Here is a 24,192-nt window from a genome sequence, read left to right as displayed (position 1 = left end):
CTCCCCACAACTCCTGCCCGGAGGCCGAGGCCCGGGCGCGCACCGGGTCGGAGTCGGGCTCGGCAGGTCCCGGGAGTGCGCGCCTCCTCCCCGAAGTCCCGGGCAGCTGCAGACACGGAGAGCAGGAGAGCCGGGAAGGAGGAGGGGAGGGGGCGGGGGCGGGGGCGGCCGGCGGCGGCGGGCGGGGAGGAGCCGCCGCGGGTCCTGGCCAGGGGAGGAGGCAGCGGCAAAAGCGGCGGCGGCGGCGGAGGAGGAGGCGGTGCTCGCGCCGGGCGGTAGAGCGGCACTGGGACCCGTGCGGCCGTGACCCCCGGCTCCCTCGAGGCCCAGCGCAGCCGCAGCGGACAAAGGAGCATGTCGGCGCCGGGGAAGGCCAGTCGTCCGGCCGCCATGAGGCTCCGGTCGCCGCTGGGCCCGCGCCGCGCTCCTGCCCGCCTGGGCTCCGGGGCGGCCCGCTAGGCCAGTGCGCCGCCGCTCGCCCCGCAGGCCCCGGCCCGCAGCATGGAGCCACCCGGACGCCGGCGGGGCGGCGCGCAGCCGCCGCTGTTGCTGCCGCTCCCGCTGTTAGCGCTGCTCGCGCTGCTGGGAGGCGGCGGCGGCGGCGGCGCCGTGGCGCTGCCCGCCGGCTGCAAGCACGATGGGCGGCCCCGAGGGGCTGGCAGGGCGGCGGGCGCCGCCGAGGGCAAGGTGGTGTGCAGCAGCCTGGAGCTCGCGCAGGTCGTGCCCCCAGATACTCTGCCCAACCGCACGGTCACCCTGTGAGTATCTACCGCGACGCCCGATCCTCCCCCGCTCGGCTCTTTCTTATCTCTCCGCTCAACTTTGGAGCGGGGGCCAGCCGGCACCCACGCGCCTTTGTGTGGAGCTGTAGGCAGGGGGTGGTGCTAGGAAAGACCTCGTGTGCTTGGCATGGGTGCAGTTCAGGGAAAGGCAAGGGAATCTGCGTCCGAGCTGCCTCCCAGCTCCACTAGTTTGCAAAGTAAAGTTTTCGGGTTCTTAGACGCTCCCCGCGCTGTCCCCGGCGCAGCGCTTTTGGGCTGCGCGGTGCCACGTGAGGATGCAAGTAAACACGCAGTCGACAGAGTTAAAGCTCATTCATCCTGGGCTTGGGTTTCCAGAAAACACAGTGCTTGATTACAAGCGCCAGTCCTTCTACTTCTTTGCAAATTAAGTTACACTTACGTGGTAGAGTTTGCAAAACACAAGGACTGTGTGCGAGCCCAAACCCCAAGACGCTTCCTTTGCCTTTTGCTATCTTAGTTTTATTACAGTTAAAGAGCACCTTTTAAGATAGAGTTGTTATTAAGGGCTGGAAACCTTTCAGATCAATCTGTTTATGTACCTTGCAGTCCCGTTTTCGTGTCTGTGAGGGCTCATATTTAAAAGCCAGGAACATTGGAACTGAAAACTGTGGGTTTGTTGAGCCTTCCAACTCGAGGGATTTTTGATTTTCGGATTGAGTTTCCACCTGGAAGGAAAAATTTTGGTAACTCACTTGTGCTGGGATTCACGGTTCAGTTTTGCAAACGTAGTTTTGCCAATTCTAGCTGAACAGTTGGCCCCAGTGACTGTCGAGTTTGTTTGCAGAAGGATGAATTGGTTTGGAAAGTTTTGAGTCTAAGTGTTTCTCATGGGTATTTTGTTCAACTGAAATGTGAGTCCCTTGGCTCGGGGTTCCTCTATGTTGTTTTGGTTGGTTTCCTAAAAAAAGAATCAAGGCAGCCACTATACAAACATGAATGCAAGGGCCGCAGCATGATCTATGAAAACACTTAAAGTATGGTTTTAAATGTAACCCAAATTCAGCAGGAGTATATACAGGTAGGCCAGGTATACATTTCATTACTAACACCTTTGTTTACCGTTCATTTCCATTTTTTCAATTAGGAAACATTTAACCATGAAAACTGTGTCTATGTGTCTATTTATGGAGGCATGAAGATGGGTGAAAGAGTTTTTGTTTTGTTTGACTCCGTTACTAACACGTTACCATTTGGTGGTGGCAGCAGTTATATTTATTTATTTCTTAGCCAGATTCTTTGAAGTGGAAATTTTCGGTATGGGACTTTAATTACAGTCCAAGTGGAGAAGATCCCAATGTTGGAGGAGATTTTCTTTGTTACTCTGCAAAAATTAGTCATCATGCAGTTATGTTATAAACATTTAGGTTTTGGGTCAATGAGTGGCATTTACGTTGACTCATGTTTAGGTCCAGTTTTTCTGACTTAAAAGTGTCCACAATTTCAGCTGGATTAGGTCAACTACTAGTAAATTGTTGATTTTGCTTTGCAGAAAAAAATAGGGGATATGGTGGTGAATTGATTTTGAGCATATTATCAGTTAAACGATTTTACTACATTTTTTAGGAACTGGTTAAAATATAAGTAACTATGAAATGTCATTTTAATCCAGTTTTTTTGTTTTTTTGTTTTTTTTTGCCTGAAAGCTTTTTAGATGAAAATAAAGTTAAGGTTGGGCATGGTGGGCTCACACCTGTAATCCCAGCGCTTTGTGAGGCCAAAGCGGGTGGATCCCTTGAGGTCAGGAGTTCAAGACCAGCCTGGCCAACATGACAAAACCCTGTCTCTACTAAAAATACAAAAATTAGCCAGGCATAGTGGCGTATGCCTGTCATTCCAGCTACTTGGAAGGCTGAGGCAGGAGAATCACTTGAACCCGAGAGGTAGAGATTGCAGTGAGCCGATCGCACCACTGCACTCCAGCCTATGTAACAGAGTGAGACTCCGATTCAAAAAAAAATAATAAAATTTGTTTAGTGAATGGGAAGAAGATACAATTAAGGATCAATTAAAGCTGTTCTGCCAGTCGTGGTGGCTCACGCCTGTAATCCTAGCACTTTGAGAGGTGGAAGTGGGTGGATCACCTGAGGTCAGGAGTTCGAGACCATCCTGGCCAACATGCTTAAAACCCCATCTCTACTAAAAATACAAACAATTAGCTGGGCATGGTGGCGGGCACCTGTAATCCCAGCTACTCAGGAGGCTGAGGCAGGAGAATTGCTTGAACCCAGGAGGTGGAGTTTGCAGTGAGACGAGAAGGCACCATTGCGGTTCAGCCTGGGTAACAAGAATGAAACTCCATCTCAAAAAAAAAAAAAGAGAAAAGTTGTTCTGGCTGAAGAGGGTTCAAGGTATATGAGGCCCCCCATAGAGGGGTCTTATGGGCCAGTTTCCTCATTTTACTGGGGAAAGAGTTAGAGTTACTGTAGATAAGGGACTCGCTCACTAGAATTCTCATAGTAGCATCTCAGTCCACGTCCCATATTCCCATCCTGCAGTTCCGATGCTTTCTCATTCCTCACCTTGCCTTCATCTTAGTTGAGCACAGTTTTTGTTGAGTGGCCCCTAGGTAGTAGGTCGCGTGTTGAAGTTTGGACTGTGTGGTAGTGCCTAGGGCTGCTGCAGATTACTACAGGCTTGGTGGCTTGAAACAACAAATTTATTCGCTCGTAGTTCTGGAGGCCACAAGCCCCAAATCAATCTATTAGCAGGGCTGTGCTCTCTATGAGGACTTTAGGAAGAATTTATGCTTGCATCTCTCATCTTCTGGTTTTCCTTGGCTTGGAGCAGCATCACTTAAGTCTCTGCATCTGTCTTCCATTGGCCTCCCTGTGTGTCTGTGTGTCTGTGTGTCTCAAGTCCTCTCCTTTCTCTTTTAAGGATACCAGTTATTGAATTTAGGGTCCACCCTAGGTCCAGGATGATCTCATCCCAAGATCCTTTAATTAAATACATCTGCAAAGACCCTGTTTACAAGTAAGATCACGTTAAAAGGTCAGGACTTGGACGTTTCTTTCTATGAAACACTGTGCAGCTCACGACAGAATACAAATAAAAACATGGTCTTTCTTCTCCAGGAAATTACAGATATTTGGGGAGAAAAATTCATGACTAAGTCTCAGAACAGTATGGTCGATGCTCTATTACCAGGGTGCACATGCAGCAAAAGAAACCCAGAGGAGGGCAACCAAGGCCTCCTTCTCCCTCAATCCTAGTGGGATTGAGGATCCTGAGCCAATTCTGGAAAGAGGAAAAAGAGCACTGTGGGGCGGGCGCAGTGGCTCACACCTGTAATCGCAGTACTTTGGGAGGTTGAGATGGGCAGATCACTTGAGGCTGGGAGTTCGAGACCAGCCTGACCAACATGATGAAACCCCATCTCTACTAAAAATACAAATATTAGCCAGACGTGGTGGCTTGCACCTGTAATCCCAGCTACTAGGGAGGCTGAGGCAGGCAGGAGAATCGCTTGAACCGGGAGGCGGAGGTTGCAGTGAGTGAAGATCGTGCCACTGCACTTCAGCCTGGGTGACAGAGTGAGACTCTGTCTTAAAAAAAAAAAAAAAAAAAAGAAAGAAAAAGATAACTGTGAAGAAAACGGTGAGGGAACAAGGGGAGGAAATGATGGGTTGGAAGTGGGGGACCCCAGGTGCCCACGGGTTTGGAGAGGACAGTATCTGGTTATGCTGCTGTGCAGTTGCTGTTGCTGGAATGTCAAAGGTGTCTAGTGCCCAGGGTGGTCAGAGCGGAGTCTGTAGCGGCCGAGTCGAGGACAGCCAGGCTCCCTGTTTTGAGCCTTTATCACTTAGGTGTGGCCAGGTGTTTTCAGCTGAGTTGTGATGTGGCCACAGAGAGGAAAATTAACTGATGGGAACTGGGAGAATGGCAAAGATGGGATTTAATTTTTTTTTAATCATGAAAAATAAAGCTATTTCTATTTAGTGGATGAACTGGTCTTCATCATAGCCTGAAAGTCAGATCCTTTGACAGTATTGATGAACACCACTTGTTTCTGTAGCTATGCTTAAAGAAAGGTCTGGCAGAAATCCTAGGCTTAACTGTGTGTTCCCCGTGTCTCAGGTAGACTTTTGTATTGAGGGATTAAACTGCTTCTATTATTACAACACAGAAATTGAATAAAAATTTACCTACATTTAATGTTTTTGTTGAAAATATACTTACTTACTATATTTCTGTGATTTATATTAAATCTTGCTCAATAATGTAAGTTTTGAAAGTTCTGAGGATTTCATTGATGGAAAGTTTTACAGATTTATCACTGCCTTTCTAAATGCAGGTTCCTCGTGATGCTACATGGTGACTCTAGACAAATAAAAATATAAAACAAAAATTACTTGTAATTTGTCAGATAACCTCCAGGTTTTTCTCAGACTAACACACAAAAATAGTGTTAGAGTTTTGGTTCTTCATGTTTGTTATCAAAGAACTAATAGTTATTTTGGACATCACCAGTGTGGCTCAGTACAAAGTACAAGAAAAGAAATGCTCGTATTGTTCAGAGACTTAAATCTAGTTAGGAGGAAGGATTTGCACAATAGGAAGCAGACATTTAGGGAACAATTAAAAGACTATCCCTCATTAAGTAATAAATCCTGTGCTGGAGACTGTTTCAGTGCTTCAGGAAGCCCAAACGGGAGAGATCAGTGTGGCTGGGGAGTCCTTGGAAGGTATTTTATTTTCCTGGAGAAGTTAGGACTTGAGCATGGGCTAAAGGAAGGGAAGGATTGGATTGAGTGGGGAGAAGGCATTCGGGAGGAAGGGTGGCAGGTGGTGGCTGGCCCACTTGAAGTGGAGAGACTGTATCGGGCGAATAGTGGAGAGAGCTTTTGGAACCATCGGCTCGTATGTGGTATTTCAAACACAGGCCTGGGTGGGGTCAGTTAGGAGAGAGTGCACAGAGGGGAGAGGAGGTAGCCCAGGCAGAATCACACTGGAACGTGGAGGAACATGAACAGGAGGCTGAGAAGGAGCCTCTGCAGAGGCTGTGGGGAGCACCAGGGGAGAATCTCATCCTGGAAGCTAAGAGAAGTTTATGTGTCAAGGCTGGAATGGCCTTCCCAGTTGAGGTGTTGAGAGATTAAGCCAGAAAGACCAAGGAATAAACACCACTGGATTTGATGGCCTGGAGTCTGGTGCCCTCCGTGAGCAGTGTCCATGCATCACAGGTGAATAAGCCAATTTGGGTGGCCTGAAAAGAGAAGTGGGATGGGAGCACAGATGAAGGGTTTGGCTTTTGATGGCACCTGGGAAGTTCATTCTCCACATGTGTAGTCAGTGCACCAGATAGCAATAACTTAAGTATAGCCTGAGAATGACTGTATGGCAGACGCATCTGAATGTGGTTTGGAGTTCCAAGCTTGGGAGCCTGGGAGTGGCCCACCCGGAAAATCATTTCTTATCTATGAGGAACACGTGAGTCTCCATCTTATCCCATGGAACATGGGCCATATGGGGGATCAAGGCCCTTTAGGGTTAATTGAAGGTTGCCAGGTGGAGACTGTTGCGGGGAAGGTGCTAAGTGAAGATGCTGAGTGAACTGCATGCTTTTTTTTTCTTCGAGATGGAGTCTCGCCCTGTTGCCCAGGCTGGAGTGCAGTGGGGCGATCTTGACTCACTGCAGCCTCTGCCTCCTGGGTTCAAGCGATTCTCCTGCCTCAGCCCCCCGAGTAGCTGGGATTACAGGTGCACGCCACCAAGCCCAGCTAATTTTTTTGAATATTTAGTAGAGACAGGGTTTCACCATGTTGGCTAGGCTGGTCTTGAACTGCTGACCTCGTGATCTGCCCGCCTCGGCCTCCCAAAGTGCTGGGACTACAGGCGTGAGCCACCACTCCCGGCTGTGAACTGCATGCTTTTTGCAAGTTGAGAGTTTCTCTGCTCAGCCTGTAGCCACTGGGGCATGCAGTTCTCCTGTCCAGCCCACCAGCACTGAACTCTCTCCCCTGCATGTAAGCCCTCAGTGAAACTCCATGTTCTGTTCACTAGCTCTGGGTTTCTTCTTGAACCTGGCGCAATCCCTTCTGGAGTGGGTAGGGGTTCAGCAGAATACCTTGTCTTGGGAGAAAGGGTGGAACATGGGTGTCAAGGCAGGCGGGAGGGCAGTGGGGTGCAGGTGGGACGAAGAGGGAATTCTGGCCCCGTTGCTTCTATTTTCTCAAAGACATCTAGGCAGGGCGAGGGAAAAAGGGGCCAAGAGGAAGGGGAAAGAGAAGAGAAATGTTCTTTTGGAATGTGAACCTACTGGGGATTGCAGGAAAGTCAGCAGGGAGGATCTTTTCCCAGTTTTGCCTTCTGATCAGATTCAAAGGGAGATGGTCAGTGCAATTGTTTTTCTCCACCTGGATTCAGCCTAGTGATGGGAATCCTTGGGTGTGGCCAGGTTGCTTCTTTGCCAGGTGAGTGCAGCCAGGGGAGAGAGGAGCAAAGTGATTATAATCTGTAGCCCAGCAAGACGTCACGGCCTGAATTCTCACCAGCAGAGCCACTGGATCAAGAGTAAGATTGTTATCTATGAATGCAAAATCTTATATACGTCTGCAGCCTGATTTCTCAATACCCAGCACAGATTACTTTTTCCATGGACATCGGTTGAGGCGGTGTTATGTTGTAAACACAGTGGCCAGTGGTTCAGGGTTAAAATAAGACGTGATGCTTTCATCCAAGGGTCAGTCTTTTATACAAATTATTTGCTCTTCACCAAGGTGTACCTCTCAATGTCCCCTGAGAATTTATATTTTGCTTCCTGTGTACCTTTGCTGACACCCTTACCTTGGAACCCCTGTCTGGGAAATTCTGGGATATTCTTTAATACCCAACTCAGCTGCTACGAACTCTTCACTGTTGTGGCATTTTGATCCTTCCATCCCTGAACCCAGGTAGCTATTAGTGTTTGTGCTCTTGTGTCACTTTCTATGATACTGGTGCTTCTCTCAGAATGCATATACCCTTGAAAGCAAGGACTCTGACTTGTCTTCGCACAGCGCCTCGAGTATGGGTGGGTACGTAATTGTTCTTTATGGGCAAGAGTAATGCTAACAGAGATACGACTACGTGGTGGAAAAGCAGGAAAAGTGGGGGATAGAAGACGGATGCAAATTCATGTTTACCTTATTAAAGCAAATGAGAACATGTGTTTATTTAGTTTATTAGGTTCATAGCTGTGGGATCCCTGATTCAAGGATGGGTATGTTAAATCTATCTGCAGTCACATGTGATCTACTTGATCTTGTGTGTGTGGCAAGCACACACATAAAGACTGTGTTGGAAAGTGGCTCGAATTCCTACCGGGAATATTGCTCAGAAATCTTGCAGGATTGAGGGCACAGTTTGGCATTTGGTCCATGAATGCAAGTCGTAAGCTTTTCTGATATGATGACAGGGTTGCGTATCACCCAGACTCAAAATCCTGTTGTTTCTTGCCTGCTTGGAGTCCTCCAGCACCAGGAGAGCACATGAGAGAAGTTGGTGGGTTTGGCAAGATACCAAGTCCCAAAACAAACGAATATGGTAATGTTTTGGTGAGGTTGCTCCCAGTGCAGCTCCAGCTTCTGTTCCCAGGAGCCTGTAAAGATGGTTTAAAAAACAAAGACAGAAGTAAAAACTCCTGAAAGTAACTCAGAAAATGACACGGGATGAAGTTTCTTGGAAGACTATTCAATGACTTATTTTTCCATTCAGCTGCTTCTCAGGAGGCAGTAGTTTACTGGCTTGATGCTATGGAGGAATCTTAACTCTAGAGAACATAGCTAATTTATTGTGTCAACATTTTTCTTATAAACAAAGATCAGAATACAGAGTTCTTTGAGTATTAGTAGCTTATTTTATTTATTTTATTTTTTTGAGACGGAATCTCGCTCTGTCGCCCAGGCTGGAGTGCAGTGGCGCGATCTCTGCTCACTGCAAGTTCCACCTCCTGGGTTCACACTATTCCCCTGCCTCAGCCTCCTGAGTAGCTGGGACTATAGGCACCCGCCACCACGCCTGGCTAATTTTTTTTTTTTATTTTTAGTAGAGATGGGGTTTCACCGTGTTAGCAAGGATAGTCTCGAGCTCCTGACCTCATGATCCGCCCACCTCGGCCTCCCAAAGTGCTGGGATTACAGTTGTGAGCCACCGCGCCCAGCCGAGTATTAGTAGCTTATTAACTCAGTTTTTGCAAAGATTAGGAAGCTATAGATGCAAACTTGCTCAATAAGTTTTTAATGTAAAACAATATAATTTTAATGCTTGATGTACAGTTTAGCTTGCATTTATGTTCAAATACAATTTTAGTCTGAAGAGGGAGCTTTACAGAAGTACACTATTCCTCCCAAGGATTTTTTTTTTTCTGTCTTGACTAAAGTTTCAGAAATGTTGCATGTCTAGTAAGGGAATTACTTATGTGTAGCGGGTAGAGTGGGACAGAGATGAGGTAGGTGCCTCCCAGAAGGCACATGTCTGTCTTGGCCACTTTTAGTACCACACTGAGCACATTGCAGATACTAAGCTTTGCTTTTGCCTTGGTTTGTTTGTTTGTTTGTTCGTTTTTGAGATAGGGTCTCACTCTGTCACCCAGTCTGGAGTGCAGTGGTGCGATCTTGGCTCAGTGTAACCTCTGCCTCCCCGTCTCAAGTGATTCTTGTGCCTCAGCTTCCCGAGTAGCTGGGACTACAGACGCGCCACCATGCCTGGCTGTTTTGTATTTTTGCTAGAGTTGGGGTTTCTCCACATTGGCCAGGTTGGTCTCGAACTCCTGACTTCAAGTGATTTGTGCACCTTGGTCTCCCAAAGTGCTGGGATTACAGGCATGAGCCACTGTGCCCGGCCTTATTTTGCTTTTCATCCAGCAAAGCATTTCTTGTCCTCAGATCTTTCCTGTTCGGGGCCTGAAGGGTAAAAATGGAAGGTTTAAGAGGTTGGTAGAAAAATACTCCAGCACCTTCCTACTTCTCCCCCCATCTTCAACACCCCTGGTTGTTTTGTTCTTTTTTGTCTGCAGGTGGTGAGTCCCAGGGTAAATCTATGCCTTCCTGTGCCTTCCTGCATACAGTGTGGGCTGGCCAAAGACCAAAACTTTCACTTTTGGTATTTACTCTTCTCCAGTTGCATTCTTGGTAATTTGTGCCCTAGTTTCCTAAATTTGTATCCTAAACTTGCTTTTGCATTCATTTAGCAAATATTCAGTGCCACCCCAGCTTGTGGATGTATGTGACTTCTTACCTCTGGGCTTGACTTTTCTTTTGGTCTACTAGACCAGTTTTATCTTAGTCTTGTACCTCTTCCTAGAGCTTCACCTCTTGCCTTGTAGCTATTTAATATCTGTCATACCTCCCCTCGGTTAGATGTGACCCTGTAGCTGTTTTTGATGTGATTTAATCTGCATCTTCCTCTGTTGTTATACTCTGCTAAAACAGCAGGGGGATGACCGTGGAATTTTAGAAATTCTTTTTTTTGAGACAGAGTCTCGCTCTGTCATCCAGCTTGGAGTGCAGTGGTGCGATGTCTGCTCACTGCAACCTCTGTCTCCCGGGCTCAAGCCGTTCTCTTGCCTTAGCCTCCCGAGTAGCTGGGATTACAGGCGCCCACCACCATGCCTAGCTAATTTTTGTATTTTTAGTAGAGATGTGGTTTCATCATCTTGGCCAGGTTGGTTTCACTCAAATGATCCGCCCACCTCAGCCTCCCAAAGCACTGGGATTACAGGCATGAGCCACTGTGCCTGGCCAGAATTTCAGAAATTCTAAATGGGCAACAGGAGTTTCTAAAGGAGAATTTGCAAGACGGTTTTAAGAACAACCTTGCCAAAGGGACTGATGGATCTTTTTGCTCTGTGACCATCATTGCTTTTTTTCCCATGTCCCACTGCTGGGCACAAAACCTTTTTTCCACCTAGAATGTCTTAGACTTGCTAAGTGACTCACACAGTCACCTGCATTATTTATGGCAGTTCTAGCCAAGATTTTTCATGCCATGACACAGATAGACAATGATGATGTGTGCACTGGAGTGAAATGGTGAAGGATGCTCTTGGCCAGAGCCCTTTGCACTAGGCTTGCATCCATCCAGGTCCCAGCATCAGAGGAGTAGTTATCCCTACCTTCCTGTAACCTGGTTGGTCAGTTTGTGGTTGAGGTTTTCAACCTTGCATTTGAATCAACAGAAAGCATTAAAAGTTCAGATTCTTGGGCCACAGACTTCATGTTCTGATGTATTGTTCAGGGATGGGGCCTGGACGTTGGTATTTTTCAGAGCCCCGTGGGGTGGTTCTGATAACACCTGGGTTGAGAACCTGCTGCTTAGTAGCCCAGCGACCTGAAGGGTTAACCCTAGTCATCTGCCACAACAAAAGAAGGTAGAAGAAAGAGCACAGGAGCCAATTGAGGGCAGCTGCCTCATGTGGGAGGGAGGGGCTGGTCCAAGCAGAGCAGAGACGATGAAATCAAGAGACATTTCTAGGACAGAGAGCTGAGACCTTCAGGACAGCGCCTTATTCATAGGAGCCAGGAAAAACGACTATTGGTAAAGCAGAGAGTGGTGTGCTGAAGCCAAGGGTAAGGACAACAAGGTTTTAGAGATGTACTGTGGAGTTAAATGAAGAAAATGAGAGGGCTAACAGCAGCAAGCATCTGTCCAACAGTATTTGAGGGCCTGCTGTTGACAGGCACCTTGGAGAGACACGAGATTTTCTTTTTCAGGACACATAGCTTTGTTGTCAGGCTGCGAAACTGAACCAACTCGGGTATTAGGCATTTGGTAGTTTCTTTTAGTGCCTCATTTCAGATGACTGACATTCTTGGTTCTTAATTTAAATAAAGTTTTTCAAACTTACATTTTTTTGTCTTTTTTTTTTCTTTCCCCTATTTTGCCTTCTGAAGTTTAAATTGCATAATGTTTGAATTGTGCACATTTGCAATCTTTTGTTCTTGAGTACTCACCATGATTGGGGGCAGGTATGTAGAATTGGGTATCACACACACGGCTAAATTATCCATCACCCTCACCATGGACAATTCAGGCTTCACTCTATTTAGAATTTTTATTAAGCCCTTTTTATAATTCTGTCTGAAGACAGTGCTATGATAAGCGTGAAAAAATCTTTTGTGAAAATTGCTAACTCTGTATGTAAAAGTGCTGCACCCCACGTATTCAAGAATTGTTCTTGAAGGCTGAGATGTCTCCACACAGGAAGAATAAATGTGCCCCTACCAAGACTAGGGGGACGTAGAGGTTCCCTTAAGTTGTCTAAGCTCCCCAGTCTCAGTGCCATTCTCTACCCTCTCCCCAAGTACTGTATACATCATACACAGTATGTGATTAGTAAATGCGATCGGTAAATGTTCGTGAATTAAATTCACTCCCAATATGAGGACGTTGCTCAGTTAGAATACATGATTCCAAGTATGTGACCTGGTCCTATCTAGAATGTCAGTTCTATTGAGGTGTCAGAGACTTCGTTTCCTCATGTATCCGTAGCACCTAGTATAGTGACAGGCATTTAACAGCCAGTGCTACCATGGCCTTGTATTGTGGGTGGAATAGTAGAAAGCAGGTTGTGCCTCCTTCTAGTTAATTGAAAGAAAGTTAGAGCAACTATGGAGATATAACTGTAATGCAGGTTCTTTAACATAGTTGTTGAAATGTTCTTTCTTTAAGCCTGCTTGGATCTAAGTAATTAATTCATTTCCCATCAAGATAAGACTTAAAAACATTCTTTGTTTTATTGTGCAATTCTTCCTGATTCTTTTCTTATGAGAAAGGCAAAGAGAGATTGACTACTGGTGTATTCATCTCCAGGGCAGTGTTTAAGATGGATATCCTTTCTATTAGATTTATTATTATTTTTAACCTGTTTATTTGTTTTAAATGAGACCAAATGCAAACTCTTCCTTTGTGACTAAGATGCAGTTGGAATTCTAAAGTCTTTCCAGTAACCTGGAAGTGCAGTCTACCCCAGTGGACAGTGTTAGGCTGGCTCTTCCATTCCTTGGGACCATCTCTTACCTCCTGTTCGCTTGCATTATGACAGCTGTCATACTGTTTTGGAATTATTTATTTACAACCCTAGTTCTCCTACCAGATTGTAGACTCTTGATGGCCATGTTTATCTCTGCATCCCTAGAGTCTAGCATGTAAGCACTCAGTAAATCTTTGTACAAAGAGGTCTCATTTTTCTTACTGTTTTTTTTTTTTCCTTAAGTAGGACTGGTCAGAATCTTGCATTAGTCTTATGCAGGATGAATCTGTCATGGATAAACTTGAGACTCTTCAAAGCAACATAACCAACATACAAGGTCAAGGCTTAAACTCCCACTCTTCATCTGATAGTAAAAAGTGTCTTTCACCCAGATTTTTTTTTTTTCATTTCTTGATCCAGTTCCCACCTACCTCTTGAGAAGCCATTGCTTTTCTTTTTTCTGTTTTGAAGTTCTCTCCCAGTTTGTGATGTTTCTCCTTGTTGCACATAGCCACTTCCTTTCCTCCTCTGTTAAAAAAGCTCCTCTCCCCAGAATACTCCTTTGTAGCACCATGCTTGAGTGACCACTCTTTCTTAAGTGAACTTCTTGAAAACTAGCTTGAGTCCATCCTCTTCATTTCCTTACAAACTCTTATTTCAGTTTCAGCCTATTGCTGTCTAGCATATGATATATCTGCCATTCTGCATGTGATATATCTCAATGCCTGTCCTAATTTCCAGCATTCCACCCTATATGTGGCCTATATACCACCATCTTCTGTCCCATGCTCTTGCTGAAGTCTGCCTAGATTAGACCATTTTAAAGTTCATCACTACATACTTCTTCCTCTTCTGGTCCTTTAGCTTGATGGACACACCTGGTTTCATACTTACTAATTATTGCATTCGGCAACTGTATTTACTACTTAAACCATTCTTTCACCCTCACCTGGTTTGGGTTGGTTGTCGATCTCAGGAGGACCTGGCTATCTTGGCTGAGTGGTTTCCCTTCCAAAATAGTTACAGGAAGGGGGTAGTACCTCCTAGGGGATGCTATGCTTTTTGAGATAAGGCTCCTGGGAATAGGTGTCTTCCAGTCTGAACCTATGAGAAATAGAGATTGCTTGAGATTATTGCCCACTTAAGGAACCTTAGTGAACTGTTCTACTAGGATTTGACTTTTCAGAGCTCCTTGATGGGAAAAAAAAAAATTACACATTCGAGTTCTTCCCTCAGGGATAAAGTTGAAAAACTTGTCCATCAGCTTAGCTAGAAGTTAGCAACCACAGACAGAAACTTTGTAAGACTTTTTTTTTTTTTTTTAAGTTTTATAATATTCTTAGTTCTCGTATTAGTTTTTTTTTCATCTTTTCCCATTTTTTTGTGATTATAAAACTTTTTACATTGGCATTGTTCTGTTACTGTGTGGAGCAAAAAATGGGAGAGGAAATTGTTTAGACCTTTTATACTAAGTCTTAGTATATCCAGAGGGAGTGTAGGTGGTGGCAGCTTTACAATGGAAAGGAAACGTGGGGAGTCCCCAGGACCTGCAGTCAATGAATAACAGGCTCCCTCGGTGACTGGTAAGAGAGTTCTGGGAGGTGAGCATAACATGACTCATTCAGATTCTTTCTTGCTCTTTAATTTCTGTGTTATTTTGCTGGTCTATGAAGCTGATAAGCCTTAATGGTTGCAGTTTATTCTGACCCAAAGTTTATTTTCTAGTGATGCCTTTATTTTTTTGTTGGGATGTTGCTGGATAGTAAAGGAAAACTGAAGATCCTGGCCTTTCTCATTTTCTCCTTCAAGAAAATGGGATTTCAGAAAACACTTCTCTTTAGCCTTCTCATGAAATTAATTTCATAGACCTGTTTCTCGTTTTGATGGAACCCCTGTAGAGTTACCTAATATAAAGGTATATTAAGATTTTCTAGAGAAACAGAACCCATAGGCTAGATGAAGAGATAGATTTAAGAGGAGAGTTGTTGTAGGTGTTGGCTCACATGGTTATAAGGAAGTCCCATGATCTGTAGCCTGGAGAACCAGGACAGCTGGTGATGTGTTTCAGTCCAGGTTCAAAGGTCTGAGAGTCTGAGAATCAGGTGGACGGGAGGGTGTGAGTCCTGGGCTGGGTCTGAAAACTTAAGAACTTAAGGCCGGATGTCTGGGGGCAGGAGACAAGTGTCTCAGCTCTAGCACAGAGCGAATTTGCCCTGCTGCCTCTTTGCTTATTCAGGCCCTCAGTGTATTGGAAGATGCCCACTTAAAGTAGGCGGTCTACTTAAAGAGGACCAGTCTACTTTGGTCTTCCCCAAAGTGGATTAGGGAGGATCATCTACTTTACTCAATTATCAATTTAAGTGCTAATCTCTTCTGGAAATGCCCTCATAGACACGCCCTGAAATAATGGTTTACCAGCTATCTGGGCACCTCTTAGTTTACATTCACAAGTAAAATTAACCATCACAACAGAGTAAAAAAACCTGTTGTTGTTATTGTCTTGCTTTTTTAAAGGAGAGATTTATTTCTACTGCTAGTTTAACTTCCTCCTAAAACTGGTTTGGTAATATTCGTGAACTACTGTGACTAGAGAAACTTCAGGTGTCTGTAGAGCTCTTTGACTTTCAGAACTTTGTTGTAAGTGTCCTTAACTGATTTGAAAGTTCTAATAACAACCAACATTGGAATATTTATCGTGTTCTAGGTGCTGTGCCAAATGCTCCCCGTACAACCTCTCACTTGGTTGCTAAAACAGCTTTATGAGCTCGGTATTGTCTACATTTTACAGGAGTGCCAACTGAAGCGTGGACAAGTAAATTGATCTTCTCAGGTTACACATAGGCTGCTGGGCCTGGCTTCTGGCCTTCAATTCTGAGTACTGTTGTTTTCATGAAAGTCACACCTTAAGTGCTTTCTTTGGTAGTGTTGTTGGGGTAAGCCTTTTGTAGAACAGGTTACAGAAAACTTGTTTACATGGAAGCATTCCTTTAGCGATGGCTGACAGACGGGAAAGCAAAGTGCAGGTCGACCATCTCAAATATGAAAATGGGAAATCCAAAATGCTCCAAAATCCAAAACTTCTTGGGGTTGACATGATGCTCATAGGAAATGCTCTTTGGAGCATTTTGGATTTCAGATTTTTGAGTTCAGGATGCTCAACCAGTAAGTGTAATGCAAATATTCCAAATTCTGAAAAAACGTGAAATCAAAAACACTCTTGGTCCCAGACATTTAGAATGAGGGCTATACAACCTGTAACTGAGAATTTTCACCTAGTGCATATTTTGTCCAAGTAACTAACAACTGTTGAAGGAAAGAATTTTAACATCCTATTTTACTGTGATTAAGTGGTTGTGGAGATGACCAATGGCATTTATACTTAGGTTTGTAGCATCATCCATTTATTATACAATCAGTCTTTCTTTGCTTATCTGCTGCATTCTTGAGATTGAAAATTTTATCGTGGAATAATAAATGACCCTATCTCAAACAGCTGCCATGTTAAGATGAATAAGAACATCATAGGGGGAGTAGATGCATTTTTGGGAGGCCTCCATCTGAAGTGACATGAATTCGTAACACTCTAGTTCTCTTTACATGTCATGCTTTTGCTGGGTGAGCAGGGAACAGTCATTCCTATACCTTATTTAATAAAGTTGATCAGAATGGAGGATAAAGGGAAATAGTATGAGACTGTGAATGGATGTGAGGATTCGCATTGGTTTTTCTACCAAATAGAATTGTGTCGCCTAGCAAATCACATTTCTGGCCTTCACTTTCCTGACTAGTAAAATAAGGTTTTTGAACTAGGCTATCTTTATTGATTCTTTAACTGCTAAAGTTCTGTGATTTTACATACGAAACCAAACCTAACAACATTGCTAACGTGTATTTTTTAAAGCCACAGAAGTTACATGCACATTTAATGAAGTTCCAGTCGCTTTATTAGAATTGGCTGATTGTACCATTATATTGCATTATAATAGTAAGGGTGAGGGTTGTTTACTTGTTCGGGGAAGGGGGGCATTGGGGCTACTTGTACTTAAGCCTCAGGCCTGCCTGCTTCCGGATCTTTGCTTGCCTTTTCTCACTACTAATTGCCCTCACAAGCTGAGACCTGCCCTCTTTCCCCTAGGGCTAATGCCTGTGTTGGGATCTTGAGCTCTCTTTTTGTTAACTGGTTTTCTGTGTTTTTTTTTTTTTTTTTTTTTTTTGAGATGGAGTCGCTGTGTCACCCAAGCTGGAACGCAGTGGTGTGATCTCTGCTCACTGAAACCTCTGCCTCCCGGGTTCAAGCAATTCTCCTGCCTCAGCCTCCTGAGTGGCTGGGATTAGAGGCATGCGCCACCACGCCTGGCTAATTTTTGTATTTTTAGTAGAGACGGGGTTTCACCGTGTTGGTCAGGCTGGTCTCAAACTCCTGACCTTGTGATCCGCCCACCTTGGCCTCCCAAAGTGCTGGGATTACAGGCGTGAGCCACCGCGCCTGGCCCTCCTTTTTTCTTTTTTGGGACGGAGTGTGGCTCATTGCTTAGGCTGGATTGCAGTGGCACAATCTCGGCTTACTACAACCTCTGCCTGCCTGGTTCAAGTGATTCTTCTGCCTCAGCTTCCCGAGTAGCTAGGATTACAGGCATGCACCACCATGCCCTGCTAATTTTGTATTTTTAGTAGAGGCGAGGTGTCACCAAGTTGATCTGGCTGGTCTTGAACTCCTGACCTCAGGTGATCCACCCAACTTGGCCTCCCAAAGTGCTGGGATTACAGGTGTGAGCCACTGCACCCGGCCTTGTTAACTGGTTTTCTTTTTTTGTCCCTGAGTTCCTGTCTTTAAGATCTGAACACTTGATTTGTATTTATTTTTGTTTTTTTTTTTGGTTTGTGAAACTCGTTTCGCTTTTGTTGCCCAGGCTGGGGTGCAATGGCACGATCTCGGCTCACTGTGCAACCTCCGCCTCCTGGGTTCAAGCAATTCTCCTGCCCCAGCCTCTTGAGTATCTGGGATTACAGGCTCCCGCCAGCACCCCCGACTAATTTTTGTATTTTTTAGTAGAGACGGGGTTCACCATTTTGGCCAGGCTGGTCTTGAACTCCCGACCTCAGATGATCTGCTTGCCTCGGCCTGCCAAAGTGTTGGGATTACAGGTGTGAGCCACTGTCCTTGGCCTTTTTTTTTTTTTTTTTTTTTAAGACTGGGTCTTGTTCTGTTGCCCAGGCTAGAGTGCAGTGGTTTGATCATAGCTCACTGTAGCCTTGAACTCTTGGGCTCAAACAATACCCCCACCTCAGCCTCCCAAAGGGCTGGGATTACAGGCATGAGCTACCACACCCAGCCTGAACACTTGATCCCTTTTTTTTTTTTTTGAGACAGAGTTTTGCTCTTGCCACCCAGGCTGGAGAGCAATGATGCGATTTTGGCTCACTGCAACCTACGCCTCAAGTAGCTGGGATTATAGGCGCCCGCCACCATGTCTGGCCAATTTTTTTGGATTTTTAGTAGAGGCAGGGTTTCACCATGTTGGCCAGGTTGGTCTGGAATTCCTGACCTCAGGTGATCTTCCCATCTTGGCTTCCGAAAATGCTGGGGTTACTGGCGTGAGCCACCGTGCCCGGCCTCACTGGAGCTCTTTTAATAGGTGAACTCTGGTTGCCCCTTTGCATGTCTCTTGTTCCTCTCTCTGCTATAGGAATATAGGCTTTTGAACCCCAACTCCATGAGTAGACCAGCCTGCTTCTCTGAATTTCTGAGTACCAGATGAACCTGCAGGGTGTCATGTCAGAAACAGAGACTTTTTTTTATAGTGAAGATGTCCTTGATGACTGTGTATACAAATACACACACATACGCACACTTTTTTTAAAAAAAGTTAATTTCCAGACTTTATGGACATCGTGCAGGTTCTTTATCACATCACAGTGTTATTTTTCTTGCCTGCATTTCCCCCCACCTTTTATGACTTTGCCTGTATTACCACATATTTATTACAGAATCCTTTGACACCAGTGTTCTGGCCGATTCCCCGTCGACCTTCTGTTGTCTCCCTCTGTTCCCCACCTAACTCTCTCTAAGTGGGCAGGCTTGTTTTTGGTTATGATTCGCCCCAAAAGTTATAAAAGTACATTTGGATCATAGTTGCCTTTGATGGTTTCTGCGGTAGAACCAGTGGTGCCAGTTGATTTCTTGAATGGCTGCCCCCATAAATTGGGAATAGCTATTGGAAGTGCTTTGTGAGCTTATCAGGGAAATGACAGGACTGAATAATGATCTGTCATGGGTATGGTATGGGGGGTGGTGGCACATGTGCCATCATTTGCCAGTGGCCCCGGAAGCCCAAAACTCTGTTTATATACGTGCGTTAATTGTTTCTTTGGTTGTCCAGTATTGGACTCATAATGGCCTTTTGTATATATCAGGGTTCCTCACCGTTTGAAGTAGAGTTTCAATACCTACTTTAACAGTGGCTCAGCCACTTATATTTACAAAAGGTCTCAAGATTTCTTACTGGTAGAATTATTTAGGTTCTGTACTTAATATTAAGCAATTTCACTCTTGAATCATAATTTCCAAAGTGTGCTCTCCCAGTATATTCTAATAGAGAGAGGTTCCCAGGATTTGGACCACGGACTGTGGTGAGGAAAAATGCTGGTTGCTAGGTATTAAGAACTGATGTAAATTAGTAAGAAAAGACAGATGATCCATTGAAAATGTGGTAAAATAATAATAGGTAATGTTTTCCGAATGTGCCAGATCCTGTGGTAAGTGTTTTAAATGTTGTGTTGGTTGCTTTTCATAGTTCCCTAACGAGATCATTATGATTATCCTTATTTTGTGCTTGCGGAAATGAGGCATAGAAGCTCATTAAGTTCCCTGAGGTCACCCAGACGTAAGTGATGGAACCAGGACTTGGGCCGAGTCAGCCCGACTCCAGAGCCTGTCCTCATAACCAATGTGTTGTAAAGGTCAAAGGAGATTTCCGGATCTTCACAGAAAGGGAATGCAAATTCACATTGACAGATATAAATTATTTTGAGGTACCACTTTTCACTTCTGAGATTTAAGTGTGCCTCTGGCAAGAAGGTGATGTATATACTTACATTAATGGGATATAGAATATCTTTTTTTTTTTAAAAATGATGTTTAACAGCTGTTGGTATCATTGCCTAAATCAATTATAATTAGTGTTGCAGAATGATGATACTCTAATTGTATTATTATTTTTTCATGTATTAACTCTGAAACTTTTTTTTTTTTTTTTTTGAGACGGAGTCTCACTCTGTCCCCCAGGCTGCAGTGCAGTGGCGTGATCTCTGTTCACTGCAAACCCCACCTCCTGGGTTCATGCCATTCTCCTGCCTCAGCCTCCTGAGTAGCTGGGACTACAGGCGCCCACCACCACGCCTGGCTAATTTTTTAATATTTTTAGTAGAGACGGGGTTTCACCGTGTTAGCCAGGATGATCTCAATCTCCTGACCTCGTTATCCGCCCGCCTCGGCCTTCCAAAGTGCTGGGATTACAGGCGTGAGCCACCGCGCCCGACCTATAACTCTGATACTTTTATAAAAGAAATTTACTCCTGATCAATTACTTTGCTTTCTGGAAGTCACTTTATCCAGGAAGGCCAAGATAAGTCCTTGTTTGTTTTCCTTTTTTATCTATTTCCAAAATAGTAGTGCCCCACCTTATTCATGGTTTTGCTTTCTGTGGTTTCAGTTAAATGGAAAATTCCAGAAATAAATAGTTCATAAGTTTTACTTATTTATTTTATCTAGAGACGGGGTTTCACCAGGTTGCCCAGGCTGATCCCAGGCTCCTGGGCTCTGCGATCCACCTCTCAGTGTGCTGGGATTATAGGTGTGCACCACTGTGGGCAGCCATAAGTTTTAGATTGTGTACCATTCTGAGTAGTGGGAAGAAGTCTTGTGCTGTCCCACTTCATCCTGCCTGGAACTTGAATCAGACCTTTGTCCAAGGTATCCATGCTGTCTATGCTACCTGCCTGTTAGTCACTTAGTAGCTGGCTTGGTTATTAGATGGATGGATCATAAGAAGGGTGAAGAGTGTACGATAGGATATTTTGAGAGAGAGACAGAAACCACATTCACATAATTTTTATTACAGTACATTGTTATAATTGTTCTATTTTGTTATTTAGTTATTGTTTTTAATCTCCTGTACCTGATTTATATATTAAACTTTATTATAGGTATGCATGTATAGGAAAAAGCAGAGTGTATGTAGAGTTTGCTACTATCCACGGTTTTAAGTATCCACTAGGGGTCTTGGAAGTATGCCCCACATGAGGGGGTCTACTGAAATAAGTTGGTTCTCTTTGTATATAGTTTTCACCTTTGACTTCTGTAAATGTATTATTTAGTTAAAAATAACTAAAAATAATCTTTTAAGTTGAAAATGAAACACACAGAAGATTTAATTAGAATTGAAGATTTTGACTATATAACTTTAGTGTTCTAACAAAAAGAACTAAAAAAATGTAAAGCTCCACTCAGTTTATAGTAATTTGTAGTAGTTTTATTTAGGGTAATATGTGTAGTAGTTTTCTTGATTGTAGGATATAGCATATGTTACTCAGGAGGTTCTCAAATTGTTACAGGAAAGAGGTCCCAATCCGGACCCCAAGAGAGGGTTCATAGAGCTCGTGCAAGAAAAAATTTAGGGTGAGTCCATGGAGTAAAGTGAAAGCAAGTTTATTAAGAAAGTTAAGAAATAAAAAAGTGGCTACTCCATAGACAGAGCAGCTCCGAGGGCTGTCGGTTGCCCATTTTTATGGTTATTTCTTGATGATATGCTAAACAAGGGATGGATTATTCATGCCTCCCCTTTTTAGACCATATAGGATAACTTCCTGATGTTGCCATGGCATTTGTAAACTGTCATGGCGCTGGTGGGAGTGTAGCATTGAGGACGACCAGAGGTTACTCTTTTTTTTTTTTTTTGAGACAGAGTCTTGCTCTGTCGCCCAGGCTGGAATGCAGTGGTGCGATCTCGGCTCACTGCAACCTCCACCTCCCGGGTTCAAGCAGTTCTCCTGCCTCAGCCTCCTGAATAGTTGGGATTACAGGCACCCGCCCCCATGCCCAGCTAATTTTTTTGTATTTTTAGTAGGGACGGGATTTCACCATGTTGGTCAGGCTGGTCTTGAACCCCTGACCTTGTGATCCACCCGCCTCGGCCTCCCAAAGTGCTGGGATTATAGGCGTGAGCCACCGTGCCCGGCCCACCAGAGGTTACTCTTGTGGCCACCTTGGTTTTGATGGATTTTGGCCAGCTTCTTTACTGAAACCTGTTTTATTAGCGAGGTTTTTATGACCTGTATCTTATGCCGACCTCCTTTTTTATCCTATGACTTACAATGCCTAACTGTTTGGGAATGCAGCCCAGTAGATCTTAGCCTCTTTTTGCCTAGCTCCTATTTAAGATGGACTTGCCCTGGTTCATGTGCCTCTGACAAAATGAGTACATATTGAATCTTCCGGGAGGGCTTGTTAAAACAGATTGCTAGGCCCCACCTTCGGTACAAGTCCCAGTGCTTTACCAGACTGGTAACATAGTCCAATGCACAAAAAGGTTGGGAGTCTCTGCTTTGGATCTAATGCCAGTCTGCAGGAATTGCCAGAAGAGCAGAGAAACTATCAAAACAGCACCACAAAGACCCAACCAAACCAGTCATTATTATTTTTTTTTGTCTAACAAAAAAAGAGAGGTTGGATGGTGCTGTTATGTTGCAAGGGACACACTCAAGATACACATGTGGTCTTAGATACTGGTTTGGATAAACCATCTATGAAGGATCTTTTTGAAAGATCTTTGGAGGTCTTCTTTTAGAAACTTGATTATTGCCTGATAATCTCATCTAACACATGATTAACCCTATACATGTGTTAGATGAGATTAGAAAGATACTGAAATGGAAAGGTGGAGGCTGGGCACAGTGGCTCATGCCTGTAATCCCAGTGCTTTGGGAAGCTGAATCAGAAGGATCGCATGAGGCCAGGGGTTTGGGACCAGCCTGGGCAACATAGCAAGACCTCATCTCTACAAAGAAATACAAAAACTAGCTGTGCGTGGTGGTGTGCACTTGTGGTCCCAGCTACTTGAGATACTGGGATGGGAGGATTTCTTGAGCACAGGAATTGGAGGCTGCAGTGAGCTATGATTGTGCCTCTGCACTCCACCCTGGGTGACAGAGTGAAACCCTGTCTCTTAAAAAGAGAAAGGTGGAGATCAACAGCTTAAAAAGCTGGTAACAGTAGTATCTACAGTGTAATCTCATCTTGTGTATGCAAAATGCACACTTGTAAATATATGTGGGTGACAATGTTGGAAACGAGCTTTATTAAGGTGTTAAAATGGTCATCTCTAGATGGGGATATGCTTTTATTTTCTTGGTTTGGCTAGTCTTTGTTTTCTAATTCTTTACATTGCATGCCTACTGTTACTGTAAAATAAAAATCATTTAGAGAAAAGCCATCTTTTCAGTGAGAATGTCATTTACCACACTCTTTAAAAGAGAAATCCACCCAGCTACACCTCCACTGTTTCTTATGTTATGTCACTGTTTCTTATGTTATTTTTCTCCATAGAAATTTTCAACAGCTAACATATTCTATGTTTTGCTTATTTATTTTTTCTTCCACCCACTAGTACGTAAACTCCATAAGGGCAGGATTCTTTATTTTGTTCTGTTTTCCCCAGCACCCTGAATACTATCAAGCACATAGTAGGCACTCAGTAAATCTTTGTAATTAAATATATGAATGAATAATGTCCAATGTCTATGTATATTGGGTTATTGAAGGAAAACGGTGAGTTGCAGTCAAGTTTAAAAACCATTGTGCAAACTATTAAAAGTTACAACCCGGCCTAGATTTATCTAGCCAGTAGATTTCTGTTGTTTAAGATCTATTTCCAGTATTCTCTTTTTTTAATGGAACTAGTCTTAAGGAAATAGGAGGAGACAAAGGGCTGGATGGGATGGACTTTCTTCCTTGATGTGCTATTTCGCCTCCACATTCCTGCATTCCCTCCTGAGACACCAAATGCAGTTTTTCCAGTGCTACTGTGGTGCTGTAACATGGGCAGTGTATTGGAAGGAATACGTGTATTAGGATTTCTTAGCAATATTATTTTCTCTCCCTTGTGCATTCTAAAGAGCAAGGACCAAAAATCCCAACCCTGCCTGCTTTTATGTAGCTAAGAGTAGCTTTATGCATTTGCAGTTGATCTGATGATTGGGAACTCTGATTAAGTCAAATGTTATTCCCCCAACAAAAAGAAATCCATTCTTCTCATAGTTGACCAGTGTGTTAAAGAAAAAATTTTTCCAATACTTGTTAAAATGGTAAGAAAGACTTTGTTTAAGACTGTTGTGATGGGTTTCAAGACCGTCACAGTATGGGAGAAAGACTGGGCTCAACTC

General features: G+C 44.1%; 1 protein-coding gene across 2 annotated transcripts in view; it reads left to right on the top strand.

Moving 5' to 3' along the window:
* Positions 1-233: 233 nt before the first annotated feature.
* ADGRA3 (adhesion G protein-coupled receptor A3) overlaps positions 234-24,192 on the top strand; it is a 127,945-nt gene continuing 103,986 nt past the window's right edge. The window contains exon 1 of one of the 2 annotated variants that reach the window (XM_002814636.4): positions 234-758. In XM_002814636.4, coding sequence (XP_002814682.4) covers positions 502-758 — 257 coding nt within the window. In that variant the 5' untranslated portion in view covers positions 234-501. The remainder of the gene's footprint in view (positions 759-24,192) is intronic. The other variant, XM_063723340.1, reaches the window with a different exon arrangement.

The sequence above is a fragment of the Pongo abelii genome, chromosome 3 (assembly GCF_028885655.2).
Source record: "Pongo abelii isolate AG06213 chromosome 3, NHGRI_mPonAbe1-v2.0_pri, whole genome shotgun sequence".
Classification (NCBI taxonomy): domain Eukaryota; kingdom Metazoa; phylum Chordata; class Mammalia; order Primates; family Hominidae; genus Pongo; species Pongo abelii.
This window is presented reverse-complemented; position numbering and strand designations above follow the sequence as displayed.